General features: G+C 38.0%; 2 protein-coding genes across 3 annotated transcripts in view; both read left to right on the forward strand.

The window, feature by feature from the left end:
• The first annotated feature begins 5257 nt into the window (after nucleotides 1-5257).
• On the forward strand, nucleotides 5258-8078 carry LOC115998296 (ATP-dependent Clp protease ATP-binding subunit CLPT1, chloroplastic-like). Its single transcript, XM_031237830.1, has 6 exons — nucleotides 5258-5616; nucleotides 5711-5746; nucleotides 5842-5951; nucleotides 6180-6359; nucleotides 7635-7762; nucleotides 7848-8078. Exons 1-6 carry the CDS (start codon nucleotides 5402-5404, stop codon nucleotides 7878-7880), a joined length of 702 nt encoding a protein of 233 aa, XP_031093690.1. The 5' UTR covers nucleotides 5258-5401; the 3' UTR covers nucleotides 7881-8078.
• Nucleotides 8079-8841: 763 nt separating this feature from the next.
• LOC115999137 (cleavage and polyadenylation specificity factor subunit 1) overlaps nucleotides 8842-12393 on the forward strand; it is a 16568-nt gene continuing 13016 nt past the window's right edge. The window contains exons 1-8 of one of the 2 annotated variants that reach the window (XM_031238919.1): nucleotides 8842-9272; nucleotides 9354-9500; nucleotides 9873-10026; nucleotides 10104-10239; nucleotides 10922-11067; nucleotides 11443-11538; nucleotides 11688-11737; nucleotides 12000-12131. In XM_031238919.1, coding sequence (XP_031094779.1) covers nucleotides 8959-9272; nucleotides 9354-9500; nucleotides 9873-10026; nucleotides 10104-10239; nucleotides 10922-11067; nucleotides 11443-11538; nucleotides 11688-11737; nucleotides 12000-12131 — 1175 coding nt within the window. In that variant the 5' untranslated portion in view covers nucleotides 8842-8958. The remainder of the gene's footprint in view (nucleotides 9273-9353; nucleotides 9501-9872; nucleotides 10027-10103; nucleotides 10240-10921; nucleotides 11068-11442; nucleotides 11539-11687; nucleotides 11738-11999; nucleotides 12132-12393) is intronic. The other variant, XM_031238917.1, reaches the window with a different exon arrangement.

The following is a 12393-nucleotide window of genomic DNA, read 5'->3' on the forward strand; positions in this document are numbered from 1 at the left end:
AAAAAAAAATAGAAAATTTACCCAATTCACATTAATGTAAGTAATTAATAAATATTTAGATGGAACATACTCTTTAGGATGTTCACTAGAAACTTGTACAAATGCATAGTTCGAAAGGAGTTTATCTGGGACAGTGGCATTTTTTATTTTCATCCCATGCTCGTTCCAGAATGGAGACCGTAGGTTGAGGGGGATGTTTTTGAACTTTCGTTGAGGCCTCTTTCTAGTAATGACATCCTCAACGTCCGATTCACTCTCGGCCAATGCACTGTGTTCACATAATAGAAGTATTTAGTCAACAAAAAACAGAAGCTTATGCTTACCAAATATAGAACCATATATTCACACCTTGTTATCTCTATGTTCACAATCTGTGAGGTCTATATTCACAATTTAGAATTTTGGAGGTTTAGCCTAAAGGTGTTTAGTTTTAGGTGTCCCAATGCTTTCTTTACAACTTTAGATCCCTATGTTCACAAATTGTTAATTGTATATTCACCATCTGTTATATATATATTCACAAATTGTTAAATGATTTACAGTTTTACAGATTCACAGCTTTAATGTTGTATATTCACAGTTTATATATTCCATATTCACAGCTTCACAGATTCACCTCTGTCACAGATTCACAGCTTCATAATTTTATATTCATATATTGCATACTAAACATTCACATTTTTTGTAGTCCACATTCATAACATTTTAGGGCTTCATTGCTAACTTTTACAGCCATTCTATAGATTGACAAAAACATAGTACTAAGATCATTCTTTGTAGTCTAAGTTCTAGAGTCTGCTAAGTAAAAGTATTCCATTACCTATCAAATTCATCAGCAGGGGAATCAGCTCTTTGAAAAGGAACTCTAGTCACAGCAGGGGTTGAAAATGTTGCATCTTTTGTGGCTTCCCCTGCAATTCTATCCACCAGGGCATCAATCCCCGGTCCTTCCCCTGCAATTCTATCCACCAGGGCATCAATCCCCGGTCCCCCCCCTGCAATTCTATCCACCAGGGCATCAATCCCCGGTCCCCCTGCATCATCCTCTGTCTCTTGCTCTTTCTCCTTCTCTTTCTCCTTGTCTTGCTGCTGCTCCTTGTCCTTCTGTTGCTGCTGTGCTGGTGGTGGTGTTGGAGTCAGCCCCAAATCACTCCCTTGCTGCTGTGCTGGTTGTGGTGGTGGAGTCAGCACTAAATCCCCCTCCTGTTGCTGTGCTGCTGCTGGTGATGGACTCAGCCCCAAATCAAAGGTCGGAGCATCTATTTGGTCCGATGGCTGTGTTGCTTGAGATAGCCCCAAGTCAAAAGGAGGGGCATTAGGGTCTATTTGCTTCCTTGTCTTTTCAAAGGCTTCGACAAGGGCATCCACAGCCGTAGTGAAGCTTTCACTACCAAAGAAGATGTCGTCTAGCTGGGAGGATGTTGGGGTTGCAATGGCTTCTATGGTGCTGGCAACATTTAGCATGTTTGATAAGCCCGAAAATGTCTTCCTCATAACATTTACGGGTGCTCCTTGCTTTCCAATTTCAGTCATAGCCTCACCAAACTCTCCTACTGTCGAAGCCAACTTTTGTAGGATCCCGGCCACCTTATCTACGCTTGATGATGGGATATTCAATGCAGCAACAGGAGGTTGATCATTTTGCCTGGAGGTGGCAGCAGCAATATCAGTAGGTTTTGATATTCTAGGGAGCACTGTCCCCCTTCCAAATGACCCTGCTTTGTTTTCTTCTCTAACCCTTTTTCTTGCAAGTTCAGCACTCCACCCAACAATGGTTGGGTATGTTCTATTCACTCTCATCCCCTTGAACTGTACTCGGTCAAAGTACACAAGCTGCACAAGACAGGGAGTTAGAATTGAAGGTTATTCACAGTTTGAAAAGCCCATATTCACACATTCATGTCCATATATTCACAGACTCAGTATAGTATATTCACATATTCAATACACTATTACTATCTGTTATAGATTCACACATTCATATCCATATATTCACAAATTCAATACATTAGATTCACAGTTTGAAAGGTTCATATTCACACATTTCAGTGATACTTGTTCACATATTTCAACAATTACAGTAGTATCTGTTCTAGATTCACACATTCATGTCCATATATTCACACCTTCAATACTATATATTCACAAACTGACAAGTATATATTCACAGATATCATTAATTATATTACTATCTGTTATAGATTCACACATTCATATCCATATATTCACAGATTCAATACATTAGATTCACAGTTTGAAAGGTTCATATTCACACATTTCAGTTATACTTGTTCACATATTTCAACAATTACAGTAGTATCTGTTCTAGATTCACACATTCATGTCAATATATTCACACCTTCAATACTATATATTCACAAACTGACAAGTATATATTCACAGATATCATTAATTATATTACTATCTGTTATAGATTCACACATTCATATCCATATATTCACAGATTCAATACATTAGATTCACAAACAAATAAGTCATTATTTTATAAAAATAGTAATGTAAAATTGAAATAAAGTGAACTTACTAGGATGAATGCAACAGGTCCAGTGAAGAATTGTTTGCCATTTTCCTGAAAAGATTGAATGGAGTCGACCATAGACTTGTGTGTATAGGCACACCAATTGTAGGTCTTGATCTGGTCAAGGTTTATCAAGGATTTTAGAATCCTAAAGTTGCAGCACCTATCTTGGTGGCCACACAGCATTGCTGATACTATAAATAGGACAAAGTCGCGTTTAAACATATCTCCATGGTCTCCTCTTTTCAGAATCTGCCCGGGCATTGATGTTGTGATTGGGGATTTACCATCAATCCCCCATCGCTCCCTCCATGATGCCACAAGGTTGGCATACGCTGCACTATCACAATCTTCTGACAGATGCTCAAATCTTGTGGCCTCCTCAACCACGTTGCTCCCTTGTGGGATCCCCAATGTTCTTTGAACATCATCCTCTTCTATAAGCAGCAATTCACCCCCTTCAAGTTGGATTGCAGAGCGATAAACATCGAACTGCCTAATCAAGTACTTCATTAGAGGGCCTTCACTCTTTGTTAGTTGGAGGTGTAATATCCCTCCAAATCTGATCTCTTCCACGGCCCTTTTCTGTTCATCAGTCAGCTCTTGAACAAACTCCGCCACGATTTTCGGGCTCATTCTTGTATTCCATGTCTTCTGTTGTTTCTCTACAGTTTCATCCTCATCTGTGCATGGATTTTTTCTTGCAGTTTTTCTCTTTGCTGCTCTTTCAGCGCGACCACCTTCCCCTTTTTCCACTGATTTCCTCTTCCCTGTTTGTTTTTCAGCGGCAGAGGGCCTATCATTACGCTGTTTTGTTCTTACTTCGGCTGGGATAGACGAGTCTGAACTGTCTGCCTCTCCAGCTTGAGAGGGAAGTATAGCTCTTGTGTTCACCATTGCTGCCAATTGTACCACTGAATAATTTAGAAATAAAAAACAGAACACCACAGGGCTATAGATTCATACATTGAAAACTATATATTCACATAAGCTATACTAGATATTCACAGTTAGAAAACAACAGATTCATACATTCCAGTGATAATTGTTCAGTAATAGGATTACTATCTTCTCTACATTCACACATTCAATACACTAGATTCACATACCATATACTGTGTATTCACATTTTGAAAACTCTAGATTCACACATTAAGGGGCAATATGTTTAGTACTTATATCAACACTGGTATGCATTCACACACTCAAATCACTACATTCACAGAAGCAATGCTCTATATTCACAGTTAGAAAACAACACATTCATACATTTCAGTGATAATTGTTCAGTAATCCTATTACTATCTCTTTACATTCACACATTCGTAACACTAGATTCACATACCATATACTGTGTATTCACATTTTGAAAACTCTAGATTCACACATTTAAGGGGCAACATGTTTAGTACTTATATCAACACTGTTATGCATTCACACACTCAAATCACTACATTCACAGAAGCAGTACTCTATATTCACAGTTTGAACACTCCACATTCACACATTTCAAGGGCAATATGTTTTTTAATTATATTTATCAATGTTATGCATTTAGACATTCAAAACTCCATTTTCACGCTTCATATTCTCCATATTCACATTTTGAAAACCTCACATTCACAGAGATTAAACTCTAGGTCACAAAATTATAATCTCACATTCACAAAGATTAAACTATTAACATTGTATATTATATACAATAGAAATCTACTCCAGAGAAACTCATTAAACTACTAAGAATCACAAAACATTGAATAAAACGTAAAATTTTTGAACTAAAATCCCAAAATATAAAAAATGTGAAGAAATACCTGTTGCTTAGTGTGAAGACTGCTGATAGTATGCAAAAATTTCCGGGAACGAGTGTTGTAGTGATCGTCGGCGATGCGAGTATGTCGGAAAACGGCGAAATGCTCTTTGCGGAGGAAGGGAATCGGCGTTGAAATCGGAAAACGGCGAAGCGCACGGCAGTAACTTGCTTGAGAAGACTTATTTGGATTATATATTTACAAAAAAAAAATAAAAATTGATTGGCTGGGTGTAACGGTGCCACTAACAGCACCGTTACACCATTCCATTAAACGGCGCCGTTTAAGGACCCGGGTGCACCTTGCAAGGTGCACCCGGGTCCACGGCATAACAATTGACCCTAGGTGGGGCAGATAAAAAAGCATGCTCTTTGGCTTGACATACTTTTCAAAGCCCACACCTTACCTAAGTAGGGGGTGGGGTGGGGCGGCCCAAAGACCATTTTGGCAGCTCTATTCATACATATATGTATATTATAAAATGACCATGTAATTGAATTAAAATGATACTTTAATGTTGTTATAAATAACATATTGTGCATAAAAATGAAACTGGATAACATATATCATACAAATATGTATACTGTAAAATGAAGATGAAATATAATTAAAATTATACTGAAATTAGTATGTGTATGGAAAATGAAAATAAAAATCATTAATAATGATTTTAAAAAAATAAAAATAAAATCAAAACGATGTCGTTCTAGTTCATGGTACATAGTAAAATTTGGCTAGTTAAGCGGAGCCAACAAATGGGTCAAATCAAGGACTAGACCGGCCCGCAGCCGCAAACAGGCCATTCTTCATATTATCTGGACTGGGCCGACCAATTGGGTAATGAGAGGAACTGTTAGAAGCCCAGTATCATCCTTCTCGACCCTGTTTAGCAGTTGCCGTCTGCTACTCCGGGTGCTATCCATTTCAGCGAAGCTTGCAAGCTTCAAACACTCCAGCAAGAAAACGAACCATTGATAAAGAAATACTAAGATCAATAAGAGCTTCGTTTTCGATTTTCAATCGAATCAATTAGAGTTTCGGGAGAGCTCCAATGGCCACTCACAGTTTGTCATTCTTTTCGATCCCGTCTCCTTCACAGTCTTGCAAACGACCACAATCTGAGAACTCTCCAGCTCCCAACCTGAAATCTCTACCTTGCTCTTTCCTCGGGCGGGAACTCTCGATTCGTGTTTCGAATTGGAACGTTCCCACTTCAAAACGACGCAGTTGCGTTGTTGCAACAGTCGCGTTCGATCTCCCGTCTACGTAGGCTTCATTGTTCGCTTACGCGTTTGGTAAATCAATAGTGCGAGAGGTTATGCCGTTCTGTTTATGACTCCTGCTTTGTTTGGTTTTGCAGGGATGTAGAAAAAGCTCCTTCTGGGAAACAACCTAAGTGAGTCTATTTAGTATGTTGCATTTCCGTTTAGTAATTGCAGTTTTAGGTTTTTGTGTTATGAATTCCACTTAGAGCTTTAATTTGTTGTTTAGATGGTCAGCCAGGGCGTTAAAGGCTTTCGTAATGGCCGAATTAGAAGCTAGAAAGCTCAGGTACACCACCACTGGCACTGAAGCCTTGCTCATGGGTATCTTGGTTGAAGGTTAATGTTCACTTATCCCATCGCGATTGCTGCCTTTTGGTTTCCATACTAAATCAATGCATTTAGTGAGCATTGTTATGAGAGCTTGTTTGGGCTTATAGCTAGTTCAAATTGCCTAATGCATGTTTTCATAATGTAGTTCTAAATTCATCGATGTCTTGGTATTAGCATCTTGTATATTTCATTTGGATGATTCTTTAAATATGCAGAGAAACATTGGTTTTACAGGAACCAGTTTGGCTGCTAAGGCTTTGAGGGAAAGTGGCGTTACACTGTTCAAGGCGCGAGACGAAACTGTGAAGCTACTTGGTCAATCTGATATATACATTTTCAGTCCTGAGTATCCTCCTCTGACGAAACCTGCTCGGAAGGCTCTTGAATGGGCAGTTGATGAAAAACTGAAATCAGGTATACTCTCCATATGCATATGCCTTGGATATATTAAAGCCTGGTGACTTGCTGTTTACACTTCAATTTCAATGCCTAGATTATTTTGAATTTGTTCAGTATGTTTTTGTTGGAGCTTGTCATGGTTTCTTCAATTCTGTATAAACATATATTTATCATGACTTATCAAAATTAGCTAAAAAGAAGAAGAGTACTTCATAGTGTCTACAGTTAAAACAATACAAGGAAGTACTCTATTTGTAGATGCAAATATTCTCATAAACATTAGGGGCTCTGCTGAATTTCTGACTCTTCTGCAAGTCTTGAAGTTAAGCTATATGTGAATCGAAGAACTATTTTGGTATTAGATTGGATGATACATGCATAATTATAGATGTGATTTCATGGCATTTGGTAAGTTCTGCTTGCAAAACTACTTCAAAGCTATCACTTATGATTGGTTTTATTATTATTTTTGTTATTGCAAATCTTTCTTTCTCAGTTGGAAAGTTGGTTTTGCAGAAAGGACACACTATACTAACATATTAAGGACCATGTAGTCAGTGTAGCTTGTGGGTTACAAGGACAATTATTAAGAATTACCCTTTTATTATTAATTGACCTTGGTTCTTTATGTTGGCACTTTGTCTAATAAATGTATGTTGGCAGTGAAATATTTGCCTAAAATATCAATTTAGTCAATTTTGTCATATCTTATTTTTTGGTCAATTTTAGTTTTTGTTTTTAATATTTTGGTCACTTTGATCATTTTGTTATTATTACAATCCATTCAAATCACCCATTTTTTGACATGATCCTTCAATGCAATTATTTTAACATATAACATGGACATATAAAAAAAGGAAAAAATAAAATAAAAATTTCAGCTCTGCAAGCTGCGGAAAATGACGTTTGCAGATAAGTATGAGAGCTGAAAATTTTGTACTCTTTATTATTATTATTATTATTATTATTATTATTTTTTAATGTTTAAAGGTGGTGGGTTAAAGTGATCACATGGAATGGTCAAATAAAAAAAACTAGTAATGAAATGTTCCAATTGACCTAAATATTGAAAATATTATGTGAAATTGACAGTAAAACATAGGGGCAAAATTGGTATTTTTGCCTGAAATATTTCCACAATAAATGTGCAACTACTGGAATTGTTATGCCATGATTCAAGATGCTGAATGTTTTGCCTGAATTGAAATATATCCATGACAGTCTTTATGAAGTATTCCCATCACTTGGCTAGCCTGACAAATGGTTTACTGGTTCTCACGTGACATGCAGGCGAGGATGGAGAGTTGACTGTATCCCATTTGCTTCTTGGTATTTGGGCACAAGAGGTATCAGCAGGGCATATAGTAATGGCCACACTTGGTTTTACCGATGAGAAGGCCAAGGAGCTAGCGAAAACTGTAAGTTCGATGGTTGAGAGTTGGCTTGTGGGGTGCAATGATTTTACTGTTATCTTGTTTGATGCCCTGTTGTTGTGTTATGCAGATTGACAAGGATATCATATTAAGCTTCAAATAGCCACTTCTGACGGTTTAAGCAATTGACAGTTTGGTTGTTGTCTGGAGGATCATTGAAGACTGAAGTGCTGTTGAAACTTTGAGACTGTGTTAGCCTAGTGTTTTGCTGCAGACTGCAGCAATTTGTTTTCTCTTACCCAACAAACATTTTGTTCTGTTTTTGTTCATAAATGTGAAGAATTGCTTTGCCATTACTTTATGATCTCATTTCTGCAACTTAAATGCCTAAATCCTTTGATTTACTGAAAGCCTTGTTACCAAAGGGGCTCTTTGGGTGATTTCGTCCTTTAATCCTAGCTAATTGACCGACCCAAATAAAAAAGATCAATAAGTAATTAGGTAATTAGACTTAAGTAACTCTAAATCTCCCAGTAAAACACGAGTACAATGTAATAATAAAATAAGATATGTGGGTTAATCTGAATAATATCAACTGCAATATCCAATTCAAGATAAAATAAAATTCTCTGGTGACAATTGTCATGTGCTCAGATAAATCTTGTATCAAGTACCTTATACTCATGTGATTCTTTGAGAGAATATTGTGCTCAGATAAATCCTGTATCAAGTACTTTATACTTTATTCAACATAGGTGATGGGTATTGACCCTTTTGATTGCAATAAATAGAGAACGTATGCGGTACTCTTTTGATTGTAATAAATAAAGAAAGTATTTGACTATTTGAACTACAACAAGAGCTAGAGAAATTATGAAACATATACTACTACTTGTAATAGAATCATGTACTCTTTTGATTGTAATAAATAAAGAAAGTATAGAGTATTTGACTATTTGAACTACAACACAGAGCTAGAGAAATTATGAAACATATACTACTACTTGTAATAGAATCATTGGTACTAAAAGAACAAAATTCCTAGTTCTCCGCATAAAATTACAACTATGACCTCGTTGATTGTTTGTGCAAAATTACATTAGGCCCGTTGGCCGTTCTGAAAATTTCTTCCCAAAAGAGCTCAGCTTTCATAATCGTCCCGCCAAAGGGTTTAAGCATTTTTTCTGCAAAACCCTTGGTTTCCAGGGATCCGGAGCTCGAATTGAGAAAATATCTCGAAAATGAGCTTCGCCGCGTATCGAATGATGCATTTGCCGACCGGCATAGAGAACTGCGCCTCCGGCTTCATCACGCACTCGGCCGCCGATTTCAGCCCCCAAGTTCAGACGGAAGACCTTGATTCCGACTGGCCAGCTGCCAAGCCGCTTGGTCCAGTCCCAAACCTCGTCGTCAGCTCCGCTAATGTCCTAGAAATTTATGTTGTTAGGTTTCAGCAGGCCACTTCCAGAGACTCTAAGCAGCAGCTGGAAGCTAAGCGCGGCGGTGTAATGGCCGGCATTGCCGGCGCTTCTCTGGAGCTTGTCTGCCACTACAAGTACGCGTTTTGTCAAATTCTTGTTGCATACGGATTGGTGAATGGGCAGAATTTGAGGGTTTTTTTGGCTGTGTTATTTAGGTTACACGGGAATATTTACTCGATGGGGGTGTTATCCGCTGGGGGAGTTGATGCTGGGAAGAGAAGGGACTCCATAATTTTGGCATTTGAGGATGCAAAGTTTACCGTGCTCGAATTTGATGATTCCATACAAGGTCTTAGGATCAGGTGAGTGAATCTAAGTGGTCTTCCCGATTTCTGTGTCCACAGACAACTGGGAAGCTACAGCCTGTAGTATTTCTTCCCCCAAAAGGTTGAATCCCCACCCCAAGGGCCCCTACACCCAGGCCTGAAACAGCATTTGGAGGATGTAAATCACAATAAGATAGGGCAAAAAATCTGGCCACTTTGGGCATAATCCTCACACTGCCTCAGTTTTGAACCTTGTCCCCCTACTCAACCAGGGAGCTAAGCCTGTCTGGCTCCCCCTGTATTTCTTATGTTCTTGTAGAGATAGCGCTTGCATAGTCATTGTACCTTCTTTCAGCAGAATATAGTTTACAAATGCATGGTAACCCTCTTTCTTATTTTTGTTTCTAGCTCAATGCACTGTTTTGAAGGTCCAGATTGGCTTCATTTAAGAAGAGGTAAAGAATCATTCGAAAGAGGTCCACTTGTTAAGGTTGATCCCCAGGGAAAGTGTGCTGGAGCCTTGGTTTTTGAGCAACAGATGATAATACTCAAAGCTGCTGAGGTTTACACTTCTAGCACTAGCTTTGGTTGCTTCTCTTCTTCTTCTTCTTAATTGTGACTGGTAAATTCTGTAATCAGGCCAGCTCTGCTTTAGTTGGTGAAGACAATGCTATCAATGCAGGAGGTACACTTTCTGCTCGGGTTGAGTCATCACATATCATCAATCTACGAGATCTTGATGTGAAACATGTGAAAGATTTTACATTTGTACATGGTGAGTATGCTAAAGCTACACTCATTTTGTTTACAGCATGGATAACTTAAATTATAGCAATGTCTGTGTTAGTATTATTACCACCCATCATGGTGAGTATATTCTTCTTTCTCTTATTCCCTATCTATCTTAATGTGAAAATTTTATGATACTTTTATCCCTACACCCTCCTACCTAATGGTAAAAGAAAATGGTAAAATAGGCTTTAATCATAGTGCTTCCAGTCATTTTTCTTTCTAACCTTTGTTCTTAATCTCTAACATTTAAATCCACATGCTAATTCTAACCATGAAATGAATAGATTATTGGTATTATTTTATGATGTAAAATGCATTATAAATGTCTTTAGACAATTTTTTTTATTATTTAAATTTTATCTTCTCTTTGATTTAAACGGAGAAGTCATTATGATATTGAGAAGTATTTAAGATGTATTTTGCAATTAACTGCTGTTTGCACCATTTAATCAACTGCATAAGACAAAAATTTGAATTTTTAAATGTAGCGCATTCTTTTCATCCTTTAAACCATGAAATTTTTGTATGTGATGTAAGACTCTATCTTTGGGTGGAAAAATGTGTCATGCTATTGGAAAATTGGAAAATGAGAGAAACCTTCCCTATTTGTTGAGGCACTTTGAATGACTTGCACTTTTGGAGGTTTGAAATTCGTCTTTCTACAGGGTATATTGAACCTGTCATGGTTATCCTTCATGAACGGGAGCTTACTTGGGCTGGGCGTGTCTCATGGAAACATCATACTTGTATGATTTCAGCATTCAGTATAAGTACAACACTGAAGCAGCCTCCATTGATATGGTCACATGCTGTAAGTTGCAGTTTCATATGAAATTTCAGTGAAGTAATAGGAAGACAGAGTTTGATGTTTGGGTTGGCACTTGATAGTAGAATAAGATTGTACTGGTGATTGTTATTTTCATTCATGTAATCTGGACCAAGAAAGTTGATCAAATTTTGCATTGTTTATTTCAATTTCCTCTAAATGCTTTAGTTCTCAAACCAAAGATTTAAAACTTTGCTCCAGAAGTAGGATTTTTCAAGTTTGAACTAATTCTTGTAGGCATACTGTAAAATTTTCTAGTTAAGAATGCAATCTTTGAAGTAACCTTAATTTTATTTGATTTTAATTGATGGATACATCCTTTAGTAAATGTGATTCGTTTAAATTCTTCTTTGTTTCCAGAGTTATCCGCATGATGCATATAAGCTTCTTGCGGTGCCATCTCCTGTTGCTGGAGTTCTTGTACTTGGAGCAAACACTATTCATTATTATAGTCAGGTTGACTACTTTATTGGAAGATCTTTGGCTCTTTGCTATTTGTTTATTTGTTTGTTTATTTATATTTTTCATTCTGATCATTGATATGCTTTGCCCTTGCTGCATCATGTAATTTCTGTTTATGGTATTTGAACCTTTTCGCTTTTCAGTCAGCTTCGTGTGCATTGGCTCTAAACAGTTTTGCTCTCTCTGTTGATAGGTGAGGGTTCAGTATCCTCCTTCAATTTGTCTCTTTTCCAATATATTTTCCTCCCAACTTAATATCTTCTAAGAATTTGATGAACTCTATTTCAGTTCCACTTATATTTTGCATGTTCATAAATTATCACATTGTATACAGTGCCATGGTTAGGCACATAGACATTTCTTTATCTTACATAGCGAATTGGAAATTAATTTGTGCCTTTGACATTATTAACAAACTGCTTATTATGTATGCATTTTGTTTGGACTATTTCCAGTCCAGAAACTTCAAGAACTTCTTTCAGTGTGGAGCTTGATGCTGCTAATGCCGCTTGGTTGGCAAATGATGTTGTGATGCTGTCAACAAAGACAGGGGAACTGCTTTTGTTAACGCTTGTACATGATGGAAGGTAGATTTCTTTTAATATCATGCTTCTGGAGTTCTAATAATCCACATTTTAAGGTTATTTATTTATTTATTTATATTTTTAGTTTTATTTTGGAGTAAAATTATTACTCCATATCCCCCCCCCCCCCCCCCCCCCCCCCCCCCCCCCCCCCCCCCCCCCCCCCCCCCCCCCCCCCCCCCCCCCCCCCCCCCCCCCCCCCCCCCCCCCCCCCCCCCCCCCCCCCCCCCCCCCCCCCCCCCCCCCCCCCCCCCCCCCCCCCCCC

The sequence above is a fragment of the Ipomoea triloba genome, chromosome 12, assembly GCF_003576645.1.
Source record: "Ipomoea triloba cultivar NCNSP0323 chromosome 12, ASM357664v1".
Lineage (NCBI taxonomy): Eukaryota > Viridiplantae > Streptophyta > Magnoliopsida > Solanales > Convolvulaceae > Ipomoea > Ipomoea triloba.

Excerpts from the sequence above, each read along its gene's own strand:
- LOC115998296 (XM_031237830.1), top strand. The coding sequence starts at position 5,402 with ATGGCCACTCACAGTTTGTCATTCTTTTCGATCCCGTCTCCTTCACAG. Across the intron at positions 6,360-7,634 it reads TGATGAAAAACTGAAATCAG|GCGAGGATGGAGAGTTGACT; the intron begins GTATACTCTCCA and ends CGTGACATGCAG. Across the intron at positions 7,763-7,847 it reads CCAAGGAGCTAGCGAAAACT|ATTGACAAGGATATCATATT; the intron begins GTAAGTTCGATG and ends TGTGTTATGCAG.